The sequence below is a fragment of the Durio zibethinus genome, chromosome 24 (genome assembly GCF_047325235.1).
Source record: "Durio zibethinus cultivar Kanyao isolate XHJ-2024 chromosome 24, ASM4732523v1, whole genome shotgun sequence".
NCBI classification, from domain to species: Eukaryota; Viridiplantae; Streptophyta; class Magnoliopsida; order Malvales; family Malvaceae; genus Durio; species Durio zibethinus.
This window is the reverse complement of record NC_143185.1, coordinates 17,960,901-17,983,463: the sequence shown is the minus strand read 5'-3', so window position 1 is coordinate 17,983,463 and position 22,563 is coordinate 17,960,901. Positions and strand designations below refer to the sequence as shown.

The 22,563-nt window shown below is 31.5% G+C and overlaps 2 protein-coding genes across 11 annotated transcripts; both read left to right on the top strand.

Annotated features, from left to right (window-relative positions):
* The first annotated feature begins 4,078 nt into the window (after positions 1-4,078).
* Positions 4,079-18,189, top strand: LOC111317012 (uncharacterized). Of its 10 annotated transcripts, XM_089753280.1 has the most exons (22): positions 4,122-4,358; positions 4,545-4,612; positions 4,804-4,946; positions 5,489-6,001; positions 6,592-6,686; positions 6,862-6,936; positions 7,030-7,191; positions 7,294-7,372; positions 7,482-7,636; positions 7,970-8,033; positions 8,637-8,716; positions 9,947-10,012; positions 11,307-11,357; positions 11,466-11,617; positions 12,744-12,834; positions 13,055-13,135; positions 14,951-15,028; positions 15,167-15,202; positions 15,294-15,337; positions 16,033-16,111; positions 16,799-16,895; positions 16,998-18,189. In XM_089753280.1, exons 4-22 carry the CDS (start codon positions 5,509-5,511, stop codon positions 18,086-18,088), a joined length of 3,069 nt encoding a protein of 1,022 aa, XP_089609406.1. In that variant the 5' UTR covers positions 4,122-4,358; positions 4,545-4,612; positions 4,804-4,946; positions 5,489-5,508; the 3' UTR covers positions 18,089-18,189. The 10 variants fall into 10 exon arrangements, with proteins under 10 accessions (XP_089609404.1, XP_089609400.1, XP_089609399.1 ...); XM_089753278.1 differs by lacking the exon at positions 4,804-4,946 and having other exon boundaries at positions 4,079-4,358; positions 5,445-6,001; XM_089753274.1 differs by lacking the exon at positions 4,804-4,946 and having other exon boundaries at positions 4,079-4,358; positions 5,445-6,001; positions 16,021-16,111.
* Positions 18,190-19,050: 861 nt separating this feature from the next.
* On the top strand, positions 19,051-22,028 carry LOC111316151 (putative glycosyltransferase At5g03795). Its single transcript, XM_022918161.2, has 5 exons — positions 19,051-19,698; positions 19,847-20,133; positions 20,298-20,530; positions 21,510-21,667; positions 21,782-22,028. Exons 1-5 carry the CDS (start codon positions 19,183-19,185, stop codon positions 21,881-21,883), a joined length of 1,296 nt encoding a protein of 431 aa, XP_022773896.1. The 5' UTR covers positions 19,051-19,182; the 3' UTR covers positions 21,884-22,028.
* Positions 22,029-22,563: the final 535 nt, after the last annotated feature.

Below are 22,563 nucleotides of genomic sequence, written 5' to 3'. Positions count from 1 at the left end.
AATAGATGGTAAGAATAATCATAAGAAGATATTATTTTAATATAAATAATTATGTTGGTAATATAAAATTTTAACTAATTATTATTTTTTAAATATATAAGCAAAACAGTTAAAAATTAAAAAATAAATAGGTAATATAAAAAAGAGAGAAAAAAACTAAAATGAGTATTATTTGGTATGAAATAGATAAAAAGTATTGTAACATATTAAGAAAGAGCTATTACAATTTTAAACATAATTAAATGTAAGAACAATCATAAAAAAAAATGATTGTAACATAAATAATTAAGTTATCAATTTAAAATTTTAATTATTTATTTTTTAAACATATAAAAAAAATAATTAAAACTTAAAAACATATTAGTAACATAAAGTAGTTAGATAAAATGTAAAAAAGTAAGAATTATCGTAAAATTAGTAGCATTTAACATAAAATGTATTAAAAGTAACGTAATATTTTAAGAAAGAGTTGAGATAATTCTAAATGTAATGAAGGTAAGAATAAGCATAAAAAGATATTATTGTAATATAAATAATTAAGTTGACAATGTAAAAGAATTATTATTTTAAACTCAAAGAATAATTGTAAATCAATAAATAAGTATTAACGTAAAAATGTGAGAATAATTATTAAAATTAGTGTTATTTGAAGTAAAATAAGTTAAAAGTATCGTAATACCCTAACAAATAATTGTGATAGTTATAAACGTAATGAAAAGTAACAGCATGCATAAAAAATTATTGTGACAAAAATAATTAAGTTCGTAATATAAAAAAATATTATTACAAATAAAAATAATAATTTTAAACAAAAAAATAAAAGTTAATGTAAAAAAATAAGAATAGTCTTAAAATTAGTATTATTTGATGTAAAATGGTTACAAGTATCGTTACACCTTAATAAAATGTTATGATAATTCTAAACGTAATGAAAAGTTAACAATAAATGTAAAAAAATATTATTAAAATGTAAATAATTAAATTGGTAACAAAAAAAAATTAGTATTATAAATTAAAAATAATATTACACAAAAAAATAGGTGTTAATGTAAAATATAAGAATAATCATAAAAGTAGTATATTTTGACGTAAAAATGGTAGAAATATCATAATACCTTCAGAAAAAATTATAATAATTTTAAACATATTAAAAGACAAGAACAAGTGTAAAAGTTATTATTATAACGTAATAATTAAGTTGATAACATAAAAAAAATTATTATTATAAATAATAAATAATTCTAAACAAAAAAAAAGTGTTAATGAAAAAAAGTGAAAGTAATTGTAAAAATAGGATCATTTGGCATAAAGTATATTAGAAGTGTCATAACATTAAAAAGTAAAAATAATTGTAAAATTGGTGTCATTTGACATAAATTGGGTTAGAATTATCGTAACACCCTAACTAAGAGTTATGATAAATTTAAACATAATAAAAAATAAGAACAAGTGTAAAAATATATTATTGTAACATAAATAATATTTTTGGCAATGTAAAAAATTATTATTATAAATAATTAATAATTCTAAATAAAAAAATAAGTGTTAGTATAAAAAAAATGAGAGTAATTATAAAAATAGTATTATTTGATGTAAAATGGTAAGAAGTGCCGTAAACCTTTTTAAAAAAAGTTATAAAACTTCTAAACATAATAAGAGGTAATAAAAAATGTAAAAAAAATATTATTACAACATAAATAATTAAGTTGGCAATATAAAGAACTATTATTACAAAAAAAATAATTTTAAATAAAAAGTTAGGAGTTAACGTAAAACGATAAAAATAATTGTAAAATTGATATTATTTAACATAATACTGTTAAAAATATCATGACATATTAAGAAAAAAATTATAATAATTCTAAATGTAATTAAAAGTAATAATAAATGTAAAAAGATATAATTGAAACGTAATAAATTGATAATGTAAAAAAATTAGTATTATAAATAAAAATAATTCAATTAAAAAATAAGTGTTAATGTAAAAATATGAGAATAATCATAAAATTGATATCATTTGATGAAAAATATATTAAAAGTATTATAATACCTTAAGAAAAACTTGTGATAATTTTAAATATAATAAAAGATAAGAATAAGCGTAACAGATTTTATTTTAATGTAAATAGAAATGACAACATAAAAAAATTATTATTATAAATAAAAAAATTCTAAACAAGAAAAACATGTTAACGTGAAAATGTGATAATAATTAAAAAATTGAAATCATTTGGTGTAAAATATGTTACAATGTTGTAACCTAAATGGATAATAATATTTAAAAAATTAGTATCATTTGACGTAAATGAGATTAAAAGTATCGTAACACTTTAACAAAAAGTTGTAATAATTGTAAACGTAATAAAAAATAGAAATAAGTATAAAAAATTATTATTATAACATAAATAATAATTTGGCCAACATAAAAGAATTATTATTACAAATAAATTAAATTATAAATAAAAAAATATTAATATAAAAAATGTGAAAATAATCGTAAAATTGATATTAATTAATGTAAAATATTTATAAGTATTGTAACACCTTTAAGAAAAAGTTATGATAATCTTAAATGTAATGAAAGGTAACAATAAACATAAAAAGATATTATTATAACATAAATAATTAAGTTGGCAATATAAAAAAATATTATTACAAATAAAAAATAATTCAAACAAAAGATAAGAGTTAACATAAAATGGTGAGAATAATCGTAAAATTTGTATTATTTTACGTAAAATGGTTAGAAGTATCGATACATCTTAACAAAAAAATTGTAATAATTTTAAATGTAATGAAAAGTAACAACAAATGTAAAAAGATACGTAATAAATTTATAATGTAAAAAAATTAATTTTATAAATAAAAGTAATTTTAAATCAAAAAATAAGTTTTAAAGTAAAATGGTGAAAATAATTACACAATTAGTATAATTTGACATAAAATATGTTTAAAGTATTGTAATAATTAAGAAAAAATTGTGATAATTTTGAATATAATAAAATATAAGAACAAGCATAACATATTTTATTATAACGTAAATAATTAAATTGATAATATAAAAAATTATTATTATAAATAAAAAATAATTATAAACCTAAAAATAAGTGTTAATGTAAACAAGTAAGAATGATTGTAAAATTGATATAATTTAACGAAAAATATGTTAACAGTATTGTAACAAAAAATGTGAGAATATTCGTAAAATTAGTATAATTTAGAGTAAAATATGTTATAACTATTGTAACACCTTAAAGAAAAGTTATAATAAATTTAAACGAATGAAATATAAGAATAAGTGTAAAAAAATATTATTTTAGCGTAAATAATTAAGTTGATAATATAAAAAAATTATTATTATAAATAAAAAAATAATTCAATAAAAAAATAAGTGTTTACGTAAAAATGTGAGAATAGTCATGAAATTTGTATCATTTTGACATAAATATATTAGAAGTATTGTAACACCATAAAAAAGTTATGATAATTTTAAACATAATAAAAAATAAAAGTAAGTATAAAAACATATTTATTATAATGTAAATAATTAAATTGATAACGTAAAAAAATTATTATAAATAAAAAATAATTCCAAACAAAAAATAAGTATTAATGTAAAAAGAAGTAAAAAAAAGTGAAAATAATAGTAAAATTGATATCATTTAATGTTATACCTTAAAAAAATTATGATAATTTTAAACGAAATAGAAAGTAAGAACAAGTATAACAAAAAATTAAAGTAAATAATTAACTTGATAATGTAAAAAAATTGATATTTTTAAATTAAAAGATTCTAAAAAAATTATTAATGAAAAAAATAAAAATAATTGTAAAATTCATATCATTAGATGTAAAATATATTTGAAATGTCTTATCATAAAAAAATTTTTAATAATTCTAAATGTAATGATAAAAATATATAAAAATATATTATTAAATATAATTAATTAAGTTAATTTCTTTAAATAAATTGATATTATAAAATTAAAAAATATATCATTTTTATTTGTTAAATTAATAAATTAAATAAAATTATGTGTACCTTTTTTTAAAAATTATATTATTCTTATAATTCATTAGCCTAAGATCGATAGATTGCAACGTTAACAAACCTCATAATTTACTCAAAAATCAAAATCGTTGAAAGCCCAGGAGGCAGAAAGAGCGCGTGGGTGTCAAATTAGTGAAGGTCCACGAAGACTGTCGTCGGAGCAAGTAAAGAGAGGGCCGTCCCTATCCTTTCCTCTCTCACCACCCCATCTCAAAAGGCCAAAACCTTCAAATTTTCCCTCACTTTCTCTCCCTTTCTCTTAACTTTCTGTGGGTTTTCTCTATTTCCTCTGTCAAATATAAACAAAGTAAGCTCCTCATTTGTGGGTTAATAATTTCTCCAATTATTGGTTGCTGCATTTTGTTTATTAATTCTCTTTTTTTTTTTTATATTCTTTTACTTTTTCTAATCAAATCATTCTCCTTGTACTTTTCTCATAATTCATTAATCATGTTTAATTATTTATTTTACTTACTTAATTTACTGGCTCTAGGTTTTGGGTGTTTACAAGCTGCAATTTTTACTTCTGTAGATAAAATTTTCAGAGTGATCTTTCAAGAAGTAAGTTACTTCACATTGTAAAATTTTGTTTCCTTTTATTTTTCGGTTCTTTTTATTGAATTCCCACTTTGGGTTAAGATATTTGCTTCCTGTGTTTATAACTTTTAAATTTTTGGTTTTTGTTTTCCCCCATTTTATTCTGTGAAGTTTATTTCAAGGTTGAATATAGACTGTTGTTTTCTACTTGGTAGGATTTCTGAAGGGTTGAGGAATTTTACCCTGCAAAGGTGTTGGTTTAGCACCAATTTTGTTCAGATTCCCCCCACTGAGTTTTGGGTAGACAGAAAAAGAATGCCCTTGCTAGATATGTATAACGGTGGAAATATACACTAAGGCATGCTTCTTTCTAAAAGTGAAATGATAGAATTCCTTTTCAGCTTGTGATATTTGGGATGTTAATAGCCTAAAGTTTGAGCTAAAATGTACAAAATTGGATCCGATATTTTGAAAACATTGCCCTCCCTTCTAAAGTTTCTTTCCAGCTTCAATGTGCTACATTGGTTTTGGCATTTCTGGAACATACATTTTTTCAAGGTTGGACTTTGATGGTTGCCACTACATCAAATGGCCTACTTATTGCATTATGCGTGTGGGAAAGTTCTTATATGTAATATTGGATTCAATATGAACAGATTGGTCAAAAAATGGCCGGAAGAATGGATACCTCAGTTTTTTCCCATTGCCACATAGTAGAAGCACAGAAGGGACAAGGAACTATGTATTCTTAATGTTTAATAAATTTGTTTAAATAGTCTTGATAGCTGCCATGTTTTCTTGCACCAATTGTCACCTAAATTTTTGACCTATTTGCTTTATTATTATTATTTTTAAGGCTTTTCCTTCTGCTACTAATCGTGGGTACCCAAAGTCAGACAGAGTTTAGTGGACAGAAAAGGATGCTTCCTCCACCTCCTGGAATGTTTCAAGATCGTGAGGAGCTCATTAAACATGTGCGGGATTTTGGGGCTAGCCAAGGATATGTAGTGACTATTAAGAAGTCTAGGAAGGACAGAAGAGTCATCCTTGGATGTGACAGAGGAGGTGTTTATCGCAATAGGCGTAAGATTGATGAAAGCAAACGCAAAAGGAAAGCATGCTCAAGGCTTATAAATTGCCCTTTTGAAGCTATAGGTAAAAAGGAAGATGATGCCTGGGTTCTAACCATTAAAAATGGGGAGCATAACCATGAGCCTTTAAAAGATATGTCAGAGCATCCTTATAGTCGTCGTTTTACTGAGGAAGAAGTTAGGCAAATCAAATTAATGACTGAAGCTGGTAAAAAACCACGTCAAGTGCTCAAGGCTCTGAAACAAAGTAATCCAGAGTTGCAGTCAACTCCAAGGCATTTGTACAACCTTAAAGCTAAGATTCGTCAAGGAAATTTATCAGGTAGTCTGCTGTTGTTATTATTATTTTTTATTTTATTCCTCTATTTTAAATTGAAATAAGCTGTAGAATCTCTACTTTAACCTGGCCTCTCCAGTTATGTTGAATGGTAGCTTCTTGGTGTAGATTGCTTTGCAGTTTATCATCAAAATGTCAGATATAATGAGGTAGCTGTTTCATGATTCTAACAGGAAGAAGATAGGGCATTTTTCATTTTCTTCAGAGAATTTACAGTTTGTGGAGTTTGGAACTATTTATTGATCATATGAGAATAAGTTGCTAATATTCGGCTGAAGTTCATATTTATCCTCAAATTTTAGTGGCAGCTCAATTCTGTTATTTATCTGGTTCCATGATTTATGCTAATTTTAGCTTAAGACTTCAGATATAGAGTCAAAGTGGAGAGAATGAAATTGACAGACATGTCTATTGAGGTTGAATGCGTTTTGATGGAGCATGTTTCTATTGTAGTGATTGTTGTACATTGTAATGAGACAAATGCAGATTTTAAACAATATATCTATTTCCACTCCCACTTTGAGAACATAATATTATGTGTAATTTTCATTTAGAGTATAAATTTTTTCTTGTAGAGAAAAGTTTCAAATCATGGAGGCCTAACAAATCTGTTCCTGTAAACTCGAATGGCCCTTTCACTGGAGAATTGTTAAAGCAAAACAACCAGCCGGTGAGTTTTGGTGTGAAAGAAGAACAAGTGGTGTATGACCTTCTCCTTTACTGCTTGGATTTCTTTTTTTTTTTTGTGCTCTGCATGTTTTAGCATGTGTCCGTTTGTGTGTGTTTACATATGGCTAAGTGCTAATGTTTGTCCTTTATACTTAATGATTCTGGGACTTCTATAGGTAAAGGTTCCTAATTTTATTGGAGGGAAATTTGTGGATTCACTAGGGTCCATAGTCATTGATGTAATAAATCCTGTAAGTGCATGAGCTAAAATTTTCATTTCGCTCTTTCTCATCCTCTTTGTTGCTTTCTTTTAATATCAAAGACTTTTTTTTTTTTTTAATTAGGCAACACAAGAGGTTGTTTCTCAAGTTCCTTCAACTACCTATGAAGAGTTCAAAGATGCAGTTAATGCAGCCAAGCAAGCTTTTCCCTCTTGGAAGAACACACCAATTACAACTCGCCAGCGCATCATGTTCAAGCTCCAGGAGCTTATCCACAGAAATATTGTAGGGATAACAGAATTTGTTGTTGTTATTCATTAATTTATTTAATTTTGAACTTAATTAATTTCATATGCACAATCTTTGATTATTCCTTGTTCTCCCCAGGATAAGCTCGCAATGAATATTACAATGGAACAGGGTATGACATTAAAGAGTGCCCATGGTGATGTGCTGTGTGGTTTAGGTAGCCTTTGCTCATCCTGTATTGATTTTGTTCCATCATTTTAAAAGATTGGTAACCACCAGTTTGAGGTTATTAGAATTTATTTATTGCTTTGTTATTTTGCTTGTAGAGGCTGTTGAAAATGCTTGTGGAGTGGCAACTCTGCAAATGGGGGAGTTTGTCCCAAATGCATCTAATGGAATTGATACATACTGCATTAGAGAACCGCTTGGTGTTTGTGCTGGGATATGTCCCTCTAACTTTCCTGCAATGATCCCTTTGTGGGTATGTTTGCCTGCTCCTTGTTTCCTTTCTTGGGTTTTGGTTCCTCATCCCTTATCTTGTCTAAATATTGGCTATTTTAAGCTTCTGAACATCATCATGCTTCCTCTTTTTGTGTACACCATTTGCTTGGTTATCTATGCATTTCATCGTTCTCTAAATCATGTTACAGTGATTCTGTGCCTGAGATGAGGCTGGTTATGGTTCTTCAGTGGCCTTTTGTTTACTGTGCATCATAGTTTGTCTAGTTTCTTTAAGCTCTTGTTATTCCAATTATGAAACTTGCTTTGTGTCCATCATTGTTTTCTTTTTGTGAAATTTGTGTATCTTTTGCAGATGTTTTCTATTGCAGTTATATGCGGCAATACATTTGTTTTTAAGCCATGTGAGAAAAATCCAGGTGATTTGAACCTTTTTTTTTTAGTCTTGTTTACCTTTTTTTAAATGGGCTGGAGGAAATTGAAACTTAATTTTCTGACACAGCACAGTTTTAGGATATTTTCCTAATGAACAAATGAGGCAACCATCCCTTTATGTTAGGAAAAACTAGCTTCTAGTTAATAAGTTGGTGAAGTTTTGTGATTTAAAGTAATATCTTGTGGCTCCATGGTTGTGTAAAGGTTGAAGGTTTCTTCAAAGTATTCATATATCAAGTGAACAATTAAAATCTGCATCCCTTACCATTTTTATTTTTGTTTATATCAGATATTAATATTTAAGCGCAATGAAATAATTGACTAGATATGCTCCTCAAAAAAAAAAAAAAAAAAAAGAAGTGTCTGGATAAACTATGATTGAACAATCCTCCTGCTTAGATAGTATTTGATAGTAATTCCATATCTGACTGAGTAACTCCAATATCTTCTTTGCATTTACTTTATATTGCATTGAATGTGGAATCACCTGTAATCTTGCTGAATTCATTTATATATAGACATCTATTTTTTTTTGGTCATGTTAAGTGTGTTAATGTTGTCAAAACCTTTTTCTTTTCCTCCTCCAGGGGCTTCAGTGATCCTTGCAGCACTAGCAAAGGAGGCTGGTTTACCTGATGGTGTCTTAAATATTATTCATGGCACCAATGTATGCTTTACTTCTTAGGAGCCTTCTATTTTTTGGTTGTTAAACTTACTATTGCAAACTTTCTATAGGAATGAATTGGATATTTCACCATCATTACATATATGTTACCGGAGAAAGTCTATCTTTCATGTGTGGCCATTGTAGTTGAATTAGGCTATGCAAGAAGGAGGTAAAGTATTGGTATAGCATTTACATGTCTTCTCTCCTGGGATTTGCAATTACACATACAGAAGTAACAGAACCTTCTAGCTCTATATTGGGGAGAATTAGTCCTGAGTTGGGTTGGTTAAGACAAAAACTGGTAGAAATCTTTCCTTTGTATTTATCTTCTAAAATACCTTACAGATTCCATTAATGGCTGGGTTCTCTGTCCCTTTCTCTCTTTCAATCTGCTTAGGGTTTTCTTCCCATCCTGTTTTCAGTTAACAAACAGCTTCTGTATCTTTTGAAGCACAAGCCGATGACAGGAGATTGTGCACATTTGAGCATTAAGGAGCCAGTATTTGAATAAAGAATAAAAGTTAAACTTTGGGCTCAAGTTAATTAGTTTCTGATCTGTTTTTGATCCAAATTGCATCATTTACTTGAGTGGAGATAGGTCTTACTTCAGTGGAGGGGATGTTGGATGTGTAGGTAGCACCAAAAGAATTAGGCGGAACCCTAATTCTGAAATGGTTGGCTTGTGGAAGAGGCTCTTTCGTAGGGCATCCTTAGCCTTTTCTGGAATTTGACAAGGTTTAACCTTGGTTCATCACATGACCCTTCAGCCTCACTCCTTAGGTAGTGTTATCTTTTTAAGCTCATCTGCTTTAGCATTGTCATGTTGCCTATTTGATTTTCTGTGCTTCATTTCATCTGTTAGAGACAGATCATGCAATGAATTTGGGCCTCTTGGTAAATGGGGTTTCTCCTTGTTTATTTATAGCTGGTTTAGTGATGTGTTGGAAATAAACTCCAAGTGTGGCAACTTGTTATATAAAAATTCATGTCATATATCCCAAGTGGCCCCTGGCAGCCTCTTAACTTTGAGTGTGAGTTTTTTGAAAGGGACTGGACTAGAGTGCAAGACCCCACTGCCATCTCTACCTGAGACTTTCTTAACATAATCTTCTCCATTCTATTTTTTGCCCTAATTCATAATATCCTTAATATTTTTTTTTTCAGTCAACTGCTGAGAGTTCCTGTCTATGTTTTTAACTTATCTCTAACTAGTTTTTTGTCAATATGCAGGATATTGTCAATTATATTTGTGATGATGAGGATATAAAAGCTATATCATTCGTTGGTTCAAACACGGTAATTTAATTCTCTGAATCTGGTTCTTACTTATAGCAATGCATGAAGATCTGCTTTTATCTTATGCCTTTGGATTTTATTCTCAGATTTTCGCCAAATAGATGCATATAGTTGCACTTCTTAATAATCATTCCAGGTGGCCACTGAATTTCGTTTGAAACATTTACTGGACTTCCATTTGCTAAAATCTAATACTCTCTCTCTACCATGTCATTGAGCCATTTTAAAATGCATATATTAACCTTCCTTTCCAAATTACCCATGTAAATGCATCTATTAGGCCCCATTTAGCATTAAGGTCTAAAAATGCTTTTGGCTAAAAAACTTGGTTCTACCCCAACCTTAATGCTATACAAGGTGAAAAATTTTAGCTTTGAGATCAAAAAGTTTGGTTTTGGAAACCAAACGCAAAAGCTCCAGTGTGTTTGCGATTGAAAAGCAATTTTGGAAAGTAGATTTTTTTTATCCCTATAATTTTAAATTTTTATTATTTTATACATATTTTTTTGACATTTCAATATACCAACATCACTTTTTCACAGCAATATTAAGCACTTAAAATTTTTGAACCACATTTTTGTAACCATACTTTTAAACACAATTTTTTCAAACTGAGTTTCTTCAAACCGCAACAGCAATGCTAAACTAGACCTTAATGTGGTCTATTTTACTAATGGAAAACTCACTCTCCAAAATTTTTTGAAAATGCTATTGATTATGGGAAGAGGGACTATTTACCAGTCCCCTGTACTTCCGCAGCTCCTTCGTTTCTTGGTGATATATTTGCTGTGTAAACTGAAGAGTGTTGTGAGTCTTGTATTCTGCTTTTGTTTCTTTTTTATACAAAATCAACATCACAAACTTGATAAATGTAAGTGGACATGGTTAAGCATGTGATTTCCTCTGTTTCATGCCAAAATTCTTCATTTCATTTTTAAGGGATTTGCGCCGCGCCCATTTCATTGAGTGACATTTTTGAAAACATGTGGGCACCCCATTCCCAATTTAAACTTATTTCAATCTCATAATAAGACTTTCTAAAAGGGGTAAAGTAATCTTGAAACAAGCTTCAATACGGAGCCATATAAACAATGTTTTGTGGTGAAACATTTTACTTTAGGTTTTTTCTTATTATTTTATTAACTATGATTCAAATTCCAATCTCAATCCCCACCACCCCTTGAAAAAAAAAGAAAAGAAAAGAAAAGAAGGATGAAAGAAAAATCCAATTCCTGTGGAAGTCACCTTTTGTTGATTGACTTAATATACTTCTCCATTTTTCTTCTATTTCTAGGCTGGCATACACATACATGCTAGGGCTGCTGCTGGAGGGAAACGAATTCAGGTAGATTCTCTCTCTTTCCTCCTCTTGGTTTCTATTGTTGCTGAACTTGATTAAAAAAATTAATTTGCATAAACTAAGCAGTTAATGATTCTCGTGTTGACTTTTTAGTCCAATGTAGGAGGCAAGAATCATGCGATTATCATGTCTGATGCAAGTATAGATGCTACTTTGAATGCTCTTGTTGCTGGGGGCCTTGGAGCTGCTGGGCAGAGATGCATGGGTCTAAGTACAGTTGTTTTTGTTGGAGGTTCAATGCCATGGTAATATGATTTCTTTACTTGGAATTATTTGCTTTCAACAGCTGCCAATTGATTATAGCTTGACAGATTAGTTTGAATTCTAGTTACATTAAATTGCTACTTGTTAATTATTTGGATGTCTTTAGTGCAGCAGTTCGGTCATCAATTTCGACCACTTTGAGATTGACCTCAAGTTGTTTTAGGAAGTTATAAAGTATGTTGATCAATATTGTAAGGGGAGAAGGAGAAAAATTGCTGTTCCTAAGAATTTTTTAGGTCTGAAAATTTTCGGTTTATGGACATACATGAGTCATAACTACCTCTTCCACATCCCGCAATTGATGCAAATCCTACTTGCTGGATATTATCCAGTTTTTTGCCTTCAAGAATTCCTCTTTCCAGCTTACTTAATACTTATCTATGGGTTTTGGTAAAAACAGAGTTGGTTGATCAATTATAGCAAATGCTTAAGTTGATAATAAAGGATCCATTCTTTTATATTTAAGTTCTAATGCACTCCTTTAAATGCAAGCTAGATAAATGATTTATGGGCTTTGCACACAGCCAGAGTGTGGAAGAAATCTGCAAGCTGAAGACTGATTAAACAATTTTGCACTTAGGTTTAACATGCAAGACAATGGGTGAAGAATGAATGGAAAGGGGTGGTTCTTTCATTCGAACATGAGACCTATGCTCTCATACCTTGCCAAAATGATTGTAGGATAACCAAATCCCAACATTTTGAGCAAATATTAAAGGATTGAACTTTTATATTAATGTTAATATTATTAGGTTTTATTTTACCCTACAAACCTAACCCAAGCCTCTATGTTAGCAAATCAGGACTAATAGATGTGCATGGTAATTATACATTAAAAGTTTTCCAATATTTATCATTTGACAAAGCTCTCCGAGAAACTTAGATGTCAGCAAAGTTATCTTGTTGTGAGGTGACCAATTATATGCAACACTTTTCCTTTTTAAAATTTATATCTTTTGTCATTTCGTCCAGCCCATGTTTGAATGCTCATGGAATTAATATGTTTGTTGATAAATAGAAAAGTGTGACAGTTTCTTTAATGAAATAAAAATAATTGAAAGAATTAGATGAGTTATTTTAAGTTGAGTGTTTTCCTAACATGTTCAGGGAAGAAGAACTTATGCAGCGTGCCAAAGCACTAAAAGTGAATGTAGGATCAGATCCTAGCGCAGATGTTGGTCCGGTGATTAGTAAAGAGGTAAAAACCAACCTTTAAGACTTCTGAAATTTAATCTACATTCTCAAAGTGAAGTTGTTGGTTTACTTCTTTGCTACTAAAAATTTCTGTGGAAGTCGAAACATGCCTCTGCATCCTGATTATTTTTGCATGTTTCTTGTATCATGCATGCTTTAGGTGCACACAATTATTGTCAACTTTATCTTTTGTCTTATTTCCTTATTGCTTGTTGATCTCACAGGTAAAGGATTGCATAAACAGATTAGTTCAAAGCAGTATCGATGGTGGTGCTAGACTTCTTCTTGATGGGAGAAATATTGTGGTATTCATTGGCTTCAGTCCTTTTGCTATGGCAATTATACTAATCTTTAGAATACTAACATGTTTTAAATGCACTTTCGGCGTTCTGCTTGATATGCTTGCTTTGAGGGCTAAATATACTTTTTAGATTTTCAAGAAAACTGTGGGGTGCTATTGGTGATCAATGATTGACTGGTCACTTGAATACACTATCTATGATTAGAGCTGTTTTTTAAATATATCTCATAATAACTACTGCTGGTTGCAGACATATTATTTATGGGTATTTAAAACAATTTTTAGCATAACCATGAATATGTCTCGGAAGACGATAATGGTACTAGTATTCTGGTCATTTACTCGGTCTCTTGGAATGAGGAATTTCCATAACAGTTCTGATTTCAGAAAGAAACTTACAGAAAATGGTGATTGTTGGTTTGCCTTTATCCATGCTAAATGTTGGATTCCTATACACCTAAAATTTAGTGTATTGCCATAATATTGTATTGATAATTATTCTGAAAGCATCTGCCTTATCTATAATCATTTTAAACTTTCTTTATAAAATTGCATGACATGTGAATGTAGTCCTTTGTGTTTGTTTTCTTATTTCTCAGCTTTAAATCCTTTGGTGGTCTATGATTGGTAAAAATAGTCTTTGATATTGTTGGTACACCTGCATGTCTATTTTTAAGATGGTGTGATGTCAATTGAGATGATAAGTAATCTTTAATCATTCAGTTTAAAAGGCAAATTATTGGTTTTCAATTTGTTGAAATCAATAAAGAAGTATGCATAAATTTAATGTATGCAAAATAATAATGTGTTAGGAGGCATCTTAAGGGAGGAGAGGCAGGGAGTTTTTCAAAAGTAGATTAAAGCATGTAAATCAACAACATGTGATTTTCCATTTTTCCTCTAAATAGCCAAACCTTTGGGGTAAACCTACTTCCACCCTTAATTTGGTTCATAAAGCATCTCTGTGATCACTGCTATGTTATTGGATGTCTTTTCGAGATAAGATTATTCGAAAAAGTTACTTCTTTCTTACTTTAGCTTGGTGTAAAAGATGAATTTAAAGGTTCAAATGTATTATATAGAGTAAGTCCTTAAAAGAGAAAGTGGGGATAAGATAGAATGTGATGAGACTTAAGAGATAGATCAATCATCTACTTAAAACAATTTTAATTTCCAGAAAATTGAGAATGGATGTTTTATTTTTTTTTTATGGGTATTGCCAATTTATTCTTTTCTTTTTTACTTCTGGGTATCATATTGTATTCAAATCTAAGGGTTTTAGATTCTCAACCTCACATGAAAAATCCATTTTTTGGGCTCTAGGCTGGCAATGTTGGAGATATAACTTTTAAAAGTTTTAACACCATAAAATTCAGCCAGTTTAGGTGCTATTATGGACAAGTATATAACATAAAATTTTTCGGTAACTAAAGACATAAGTACGGGACTTGTTAACGATGCTGGTCCAAATGGTGATTATATAACTGATTAAAGTAGAAGTATGAATGTGATGCTAAGACTTGTCGACATTCTTTCTGCTGATTAATAGTTTAATTCAAGGTTTATCTTTATTTAGATATTGCTATAGCTTCCAAACTACTTGTTTTTTAGTGTATTTTGTGCTTGTTTTCCCACCCGATAGCTTCTTGCTTGTCTTTTCCTGAGCATGTTGTTATGGTTCTTCTAATTGAAATATATTGATTTGGGAGGTCCTGGACTTTGATTTAACTATTTCCTACAGTTTTTTTTTCCCCTCTATTTCTAGGAATTTGGCTTCTTTAGAACCTAACTTGAAAGGCCCTCAACTCTAATTTTGCAGGTTCCTGGATTTGAGAGTGGAAATTTTATTGGTCCTACCATAATCTGTGATGTTACATCCAATATGGAGTGCTACAAGGTATTCCTTTTCTTGTGTTTCCAGTTCTTACATTTTTATAATGAATGAACTTGAACAGTTTATGATTGTCAGTGGAAGAAGAAATTAACTAAAAAATTTTGGCATATTCTTGACCACACTGTATCTTTATTTGAGCAGGAAGAAATTTTTGGACCGGTTCTCCTTTGTATGCAGGTATCATGTGCTTTTACTTCTGCATTAGTATTAAATATATGGGGTTGGTTGGACTTAAGCTAACAGCCTTCATTCCTGCAACAACCAACAGGCTGGGAGCCTAGAAGAGGCTATCACCATTGTAAACAGAAACAAGTACTTAACTCTAGTCTCTTTATCTCATTTGAGGCTTTGAATTTTCTACTTCAATGTGTTATAGCATCTTTCTACTAGAGCATGATCAATGCAGGTTGGCATGGAGTAATTCATGTAGGGAAAATTAGCATGTGCCCTCTTTGGTTTTTAACAGTTACAATGACTGTTGGATTTTATTAACTTCATTATCTTTATATATATATGTATGTATGTATGTATATTGTGCTTTACCCCTTCAATTCAGAGACGCGTAGACATACATGCACTCACATGTCCACCTACCCACACACACGCACATCTTCTCCTACTAATAGGGCATCTTAGGGGAGAAATTGTTGTCTCACAGAGTACAAGGGGGTAAGATTTGCATGGCTATTTTCTAAGATACCCTTGTATGACACTATATTTTTTCTCCCTTTGTCCCTTACTTGCCAGGCTGATGTTTAATCATACAACATGCTGATTATTTGCTAACAGCTACTAGATATTTGCTTCATGTCATAAGAATGGTGTTTTTTCTCTTAAACCCTGGGACTAAGTTTTCATCTAGGAAGATGCATGTCTTAGGATTCAGGAGCAATAAAAGTTTTATTTCAACTATGCATATCTTTTTTTCATAGACTTTGAAATTCACATCTAAAGTTTTCACGACTTGTTCATCTCCAACTTTTATTTATATGTAGCTATTTAAATAGGTCTGTGAACGGAGCCTCTATATTCACAACATCTGGCTATGCTGCATGGAAGTTTCAGAATGAAATCGAGTCTGGGCTGGTAAGTAGATCCTTTAGTTTGAAATTAGAAAATAAGGACCTGTTTTAAGCAGGGGTTCTATTGACCATAAAGTGCTTCTAACCTGTAAAAGTGCTTCAAGGATTTTTTAAGCATTTAAAGTGGTAGATGTGTTTGATCCCAAAGCACTTATCTGCTTGGCAGAGCTCTTTGTTAAAAATTACTTTACTTGAAAATCAAACTTGCATCAAATGGGCTAGCATGTTTTTAACAGCAGAAATGTGTTGTTTGGAGCTCTTTTTGCTGTCCGTAGATGTTCATGCCTTATTACGATGTAACTTTATGGCTCAAATTATTGTCTTGTCACGATTTAAAAACAGTCTATCATCTAGATATCAAGAGAATCTAGAAGTTAAGTCTCTTGATTTCTCATTTGTGCTATTCAAAGAAGAAACCATGTTGGTCTGCGGAGAGGGGCTAAAACATTCTGTCTGAGCTTACTATAGTATTGTACTGATTTTTTCATGGTAATTTCCAACTAGCAAACTTTTTCCTCATGGCAAGTGCTTCACTTGTCTCAAAGAGGCTTTGATATATGGAGAAGCGGTATAATTGCCTTAGAGGATGCACATTGCACCCTGTTGTAGCTTATTTCTTATTTAAGCCCTTTTTTGATCTATGACTATGAACTAATCGTCATTTGTCTAACTTGAAATGTGTATGACTCAGGTTGGGATCAATGTTCCTGTTCCTGTTCCTATTCCGATACCTTTTTCCTCTTTTAGTGGACCGAAAGCATCTTTTGCTGGAGATCTTAATTTTTGTGGTCTGACCTTCTCCTTCCTTCCTCCTTATTACTGTTATAGTTGACCCATATTCTCAAATATGATTCTATCTTCTTTTTTTTTCTCCTGTTTATGAATTGCAGGAAAGTCAGGTGTGCACTTTTACACCCAGATCAAAATGGTGGCACAGCAGTGGAGGGATTTACCAAGCCTAGGAGCATCCTCAGGTTTGCATCTATCGTCTGAGATGGATATGACAAGCCGGGGAGTCTCTTCAGCATTGCCTCCATCATCAGAGCGAGATTCACCATACCAAAGAGAGCCAGCCATGTCTCCAGAATCAGAGGGGAACTCACCAAATCATACAATATTGCTTTCTGTCCCTGCAACTTCAGGGAGGGTTCCATCAAACCCTGCAATTACATCTCTGCCTCCAACTGCTGATGTTGATTTGCCAAATCATGGAGCATCTCTTGTTATACCTCCTACATCTGAGATGCATTTGGAAAACCAGGACACGTCCCTAGCTATGCCATTAAGAAGAGAGAGAGACCTGTCGGGCCAAGGAGTGTCGTCAGCAACAACCCACCAATCTGAAAGAATGTACACACCGCAAACATCACAATGGAATGAAACTCCAGCCGTAGCATCTCAAAGAACTGAGTCCATTCCTCCACCCTCCGAGAGGATTTATATACCCATAACGTCTCAGAGGAATAGCAATGCATCTACAACAGTTAAGAGGTCAGACACTGCAATAGGTTTAACTCATGAGCGACTATATGCGCCAACATCTCATAAAAATGACAGTATGGTTCCCATTTCACATAGAAATGAAAGCATGTCTCCAACTTCGGAGAGGACATACATGATGACAACTTCTCACTTGAGCGACAGCATGGGTCAAATTTTTCCAACTTCTGAGAGGATATATGTACCAGCTACTCCTCACAGGAGCGACCACATGTGTTCAACCTCCCAGAGGGCTGATGTCGCATTACGACCAGCCTCGGAGAGGTTATACATGCCTGCAGCACCCCAGAGGAACGATAATATTGCTTCGGCAGATCCAATGCCTCAAAATTCCGAGAGCATGTATATGCCTTCGATTGTTCAGAGGAACGCTGATATGCCACCAACATCTGAGAGGTTATATATGCCTGCAACATCTCAGAGGATGTATGCTCAAAATGCAATAATTTCAATGGATGATTATCCTAGCCAAAGGATATAGGAATCCTCCCTGCTTCTTTCCTTTTTTTTTTTAGGAACCTTTGTAGACAAATCAATATAGTAATCAAATAAATGCCAATTCAGGTTTCTTTTTCTTTTTCACTCCAAAATCCAATTCCATACTGATTTGCTTCCGGATAGCTGCAAATATCATATTTCACATTATATTTGACTGGATGTGGTTGGATCCGTATTTGAGGACTCTAATTTCACACTTTCAAATTTCATAATCTCTACTTTTAACAAAACTTGATTATATCAAAGCAGAATATACGAAATCAAAAAGTAAAGTCATAAATTTTTGTTAATTTTTTATCTAAAAATCAATCAAATTCAAATTACAATTATAAAATTTGGTGTTTAGATTAACAGAATATTTGATAAAATATGTTAATACACTTGTCATCACTGTCCATATTTATTAAGTTCAATTATAAATTATAGATCTTGACCATAAAAGTTATTATAATTTTATTAGATAGTATTTTTTATGAAATTATTAAAAAAATTTATGTTATAATAAAATATTATAAGTCAATAAATCAAATTAAATAAACAAATCAAGCAAACCAGTTGTTATTAACATAATGCATCATTGGCTTGTATTAGATGGTATTAATAAAAAAATGATGGTAATTGAATCTCACATTATCCACAATTTATTCAAAATGTCATTTTTTTTTAAATTCAAAGTACCATAATCTTATGAATAAAGTCAAAGGGGAAATATAAGTAAACAAAATCTAGCACGGTTGTCTATTTAAAATTTTTAAAAAATTATATTTAAAATAAAAGCTCCCAATCCTATTAAAAACTATTTTTATACTAAATTAATCAAAATTAGTAAATTAAAGTTACCAATTTATTCAAGCGGTTTACTTTTTTTTTTAACTGTTTTACTGAGCATGATTTTCAAACAAGAAAGAATTATACAGTCTCCTATAACGTCAATCTCCGTATACAAAAAGCAGTAAGAAAATCCTTCGTTTTTACCTTCATCTCGTCCTCAAATCCAGCCCACCTTCGCCGCCACTTCAAGAAAAAGGAAAGATACAAAACCTTCATCGTCGCCGGAATCCACCGTAATCACTGGCGATGATAGGTGGAAAGCAACCGTTACAGCAATCTCAGCTGTTTTCTCTAAAGGGATCCATCCTCACTGTCTCCATTCTGACCCTTATTTTCTTCACTTACTTCTCCTTCAAATCCCTCCGTCCTCTTCCTTTCTCGCCTCCCACTCCTCAGCTCACTCTCCTTCCCTCCACCACTGCCACCCATCCCTCTCATGCACGTTTCGTTGCTGACAAAAGGGCAAACAATATCGGTGAAGGAGAAGACGACAACGACGATGACGACTTGTTTACCGATGTTTACCATTCACCGAAGCTTTTCAAGTTGAATTTCGAAGAGATGGAGAGGAAGTTCAGGATTTACATTTACCCCGACGGTGATCCGAAAACTTTCTATCAAACTCCCCGGAAACTGACTGGTAAATACGCCAGCGAAGGTTACTTTTTCCAGAATATTCGCGAGAGTCGATTTCGTACGGACGATCCAGATCAAGCTCACCTCTTTTTTATCCCAATTTCTTGTCACAAAATGCGCGGCAAGGTAAACCAAGAAAAAATTTCTTTTATAAATAAATAAATAAATAAATAAATATATATATATATATATATATATATATATATATAATGAGATCGATCTACGTAAATTATTTAATTTGGAAACTGATTTTTTTTTCAAACGGTTAATGCAGGGCACATCGTATGAGAATATGACAATAATTGTTGAGAATTATGTAGATAGTTTAATAGCTAAATATCCTTATTGGAATAGAACACTAGGTGCCGATCATTTCTTTGTTACTTGTCATGATGTCGGTGTTAGGGCAACGGAAGGTGTTCCTTTTCTTGTAAAGAATGCCATTCGTGTTGTCTGTTCTCCAAGCTATGATGTTGGATTCATTCCTCATAAAGATGTTGCTCTTCCCCAAGTTTTGCAGCCTTTTGCTCTTCCAGCCGGCGGAAACGATGTAGAAAATAGGTAAAATAAAATCCCTTAGTTTATCAAAGGAAAATGTTAACGAGTGCATTTTGGAATTGATCATAGTGATATTTATGATTTTATACTTAATACATTGTTGTCTTTGTTTGAAATGGTTGGGAATGTAATTTTAGCTTTATACTAACTAGAAGCATGTTTTGCAGGACAACACTTGGTTTTTGGGCTGGTCATAGGAACTCGAAGATTAGAGTTATACTGGCTCGTGTGTGGGAGAATGATACTGAACTTGACATTTCGAATAATAGAATAAGCAGGGCTACTGGACATTTAGTATACCAGAAGAGGTTTTACAGAACTAAATTTTGCATATGCCCTGGTGGCTCTCAGGTCAACAGTGCTCGTATAGCTGATTCGATCCATTATGGATGTGTTCCTGGTAAGCATTCTCAACTTCTTGTGGTTGCTGCAGTGAAGGACGATTTAGAAATCTGTGTTTTGTTAGTTGCTTATTGCTAGCCTGTTGTTGCATGTGAATTGCCAAGTTATTGGACTAGGCTTGCTACAAAAGAAGGGAGGAACTTATAGAACTACAAATACAAATTCGAGTGAGGAACTTAAAACAAAATCATAAACGGAATAAGTTTGTCTCTTTGCTATGCTGTAGTGGGGGTGATTAGACTTCCTTTTGGTGATAGAGAAGATCTTTGCTGAAATACCAGTTAAAACATAGCTATTGTGACTAAACCTGGTAAGAAAAATCAGAATACACTTTGAGGGATGTAATGATAGGATTGCTCCTAAAGGCTGGCCATATCTGAGAAGGTGTGATTCTTGTGGGCACCCCCTGTGGAGCACAGCAAAAGCATTTTCAAAAATTTCTATTCACATAAAAACTTGGGATTATCTCTGTTACTGTGACAGAGTGCAGAGCAGAACTTATTTAGCATCCCAGCATAATCGAAGAGTCTTAATTCTTAGGCCATTATAAAGTACGAGCCATATTCAACCTTACTGACTTATCTAGTTTTACAGCCAGCATAAATATCTCCTAGATTCTGATGTCCTCTAGTTCTGCCATAAGAGTTGATTTACACTCTACCTCAATTGTGTCATGTGTCAGAAACACAATGTGCATCAACCTTATAAATAATTTATGCCTGGAAGAAGATTTGTGAAACTTTAGAACTAGTTTGGAGTAGGGGCTTTAACTTTTTAAAGGGATTGAAGAAACAGTGAGATTGCCTTATTTTAGATCCAAGTTTCTGCTAGTAATTTCTTTTTTTTGCCTTGTTATTTGTTAACTTATTTCTCCTGTAGACACCCCTTGTTATTTCTTAACTTATTATTCCTTTAAACACCCCAGAGAGAATGATTAAAAATGTTTCGCTTAACCTACTTGGCATGTTTTCTTGCAGTAATATTATCCAACTATTATGACCTGCCATTCAATGACATTCTTGATTGGCGAAAATTTGCTGTTGTCCTTCGAGAGAATGATGTGTATGAGCTCAAGCAAATCCTAAAGAACATATCTCATGAGGAATTTGTTACACTACATAAGAACTTAGTGAAGGTAATAGCCTTCCTTTGCTATACCAATTCATCAATTTTCACTAAAATTGAAGTTCAATCTAAAAATTTACCTGCATTTATTGATGAGAATTTCTTGTGCAATTTCTTTTACCAGGTTCAGAAGCACTTCCAATGGAATTCACCACCGGTAACGTATGATGCATTCCACATGGTTATTTATGAACTTTGGTTGCGCCACCATGTAATCAAATACTAATCTGTTAATCTATTAATGAATGTAGTGCCTCTTCACTTTTGTATACGCTAAACGGTTACTTTCTAACAACCTAAAAGCCTGTATTTTATGTACATACTGCTCAATTGTTGAGTGCCAAAGATGCCAACTATTTGTTTGTTCTTTATATTCCATTTTGCATGACTCAATGCCAAAGATGAGGCAAATCAATGACTCGATGATTTCCAAAGAGAACCATTACCGAGGAGCTAGCAAGCTAAATCTTCATTTTATTTTGTTTGCTAAAAAGTTTAAGAAAAGATACTTTCCCAAAAGACTACAAAAATGTTGAGAATATAATTCAACAAAATTAGTAAAAAAAAAAAAGATATGAATATATGTTATTTCTTGTCTTTCCTCATCTTCAATCAAAATTTTCACTGCCAAAAACTCAGTATAATTAAAAAAGAGAAAATGATTAGTTCATAGTCTCTCATTTTGGCTTCCACATCATGTATACCAGCTACAGGATAAGACGGGGTCAGACGTGTGCACAAATAGTGACGATTATGCTTTACTTAGATCGAAATAGGACAAGGCAGAGTTATGGAGGTATCCATACAACGTAGCCAGCTCATTATCATTGATACCTTCTTTTTAATCGTGGGACAAGTTTGGGATTCAGATGCAATTTTTATAATAAATTTGAAATTCAATAATAT

Coding starts and splice junctions, on each gene's coding strand:
- LOC111316151 (XM_022918161.2), top strand. CDS start 19,183: ATGATAGGTGGAAAGCAACCGTTACAGCAATCTCAGCTGTTTTCTCTA. Junction 20,134..20,297: donor GGAAACGATGTAGAAAATAG/GTAAAATAAAAT, acceptor CATGTTTTGCAG/GACAACACTTGGTTTTTGGG. Junction 20,531..21,509: donor CCATTATGGATGTGTTCCTG/GTAAGCATTCTC, acceptor GTTTTCTTGCAG/TAATATTATCCAACTATTAT.
- LOC111317012 (XM_089753274.1), top strand. CDS start 5,509: ATGCTTCCTCCACCTCCTGGAATGTTTCAAGATCGTGAGGAGCTCATT. Junction 8,717..9,946: donor ATATTATTCATGGCACCAAT/GTATGCTTTACT, acceptor GTCAATATGCAG/GATATTGTCAATTATATTTG. Junction 15,029..15,166: donor CCAATATGGAGTGCTACAAG/GTATTCCTTTTC, acceptor TTATTTGAGCAG/GAAGAAATTTTTGGACCGGT.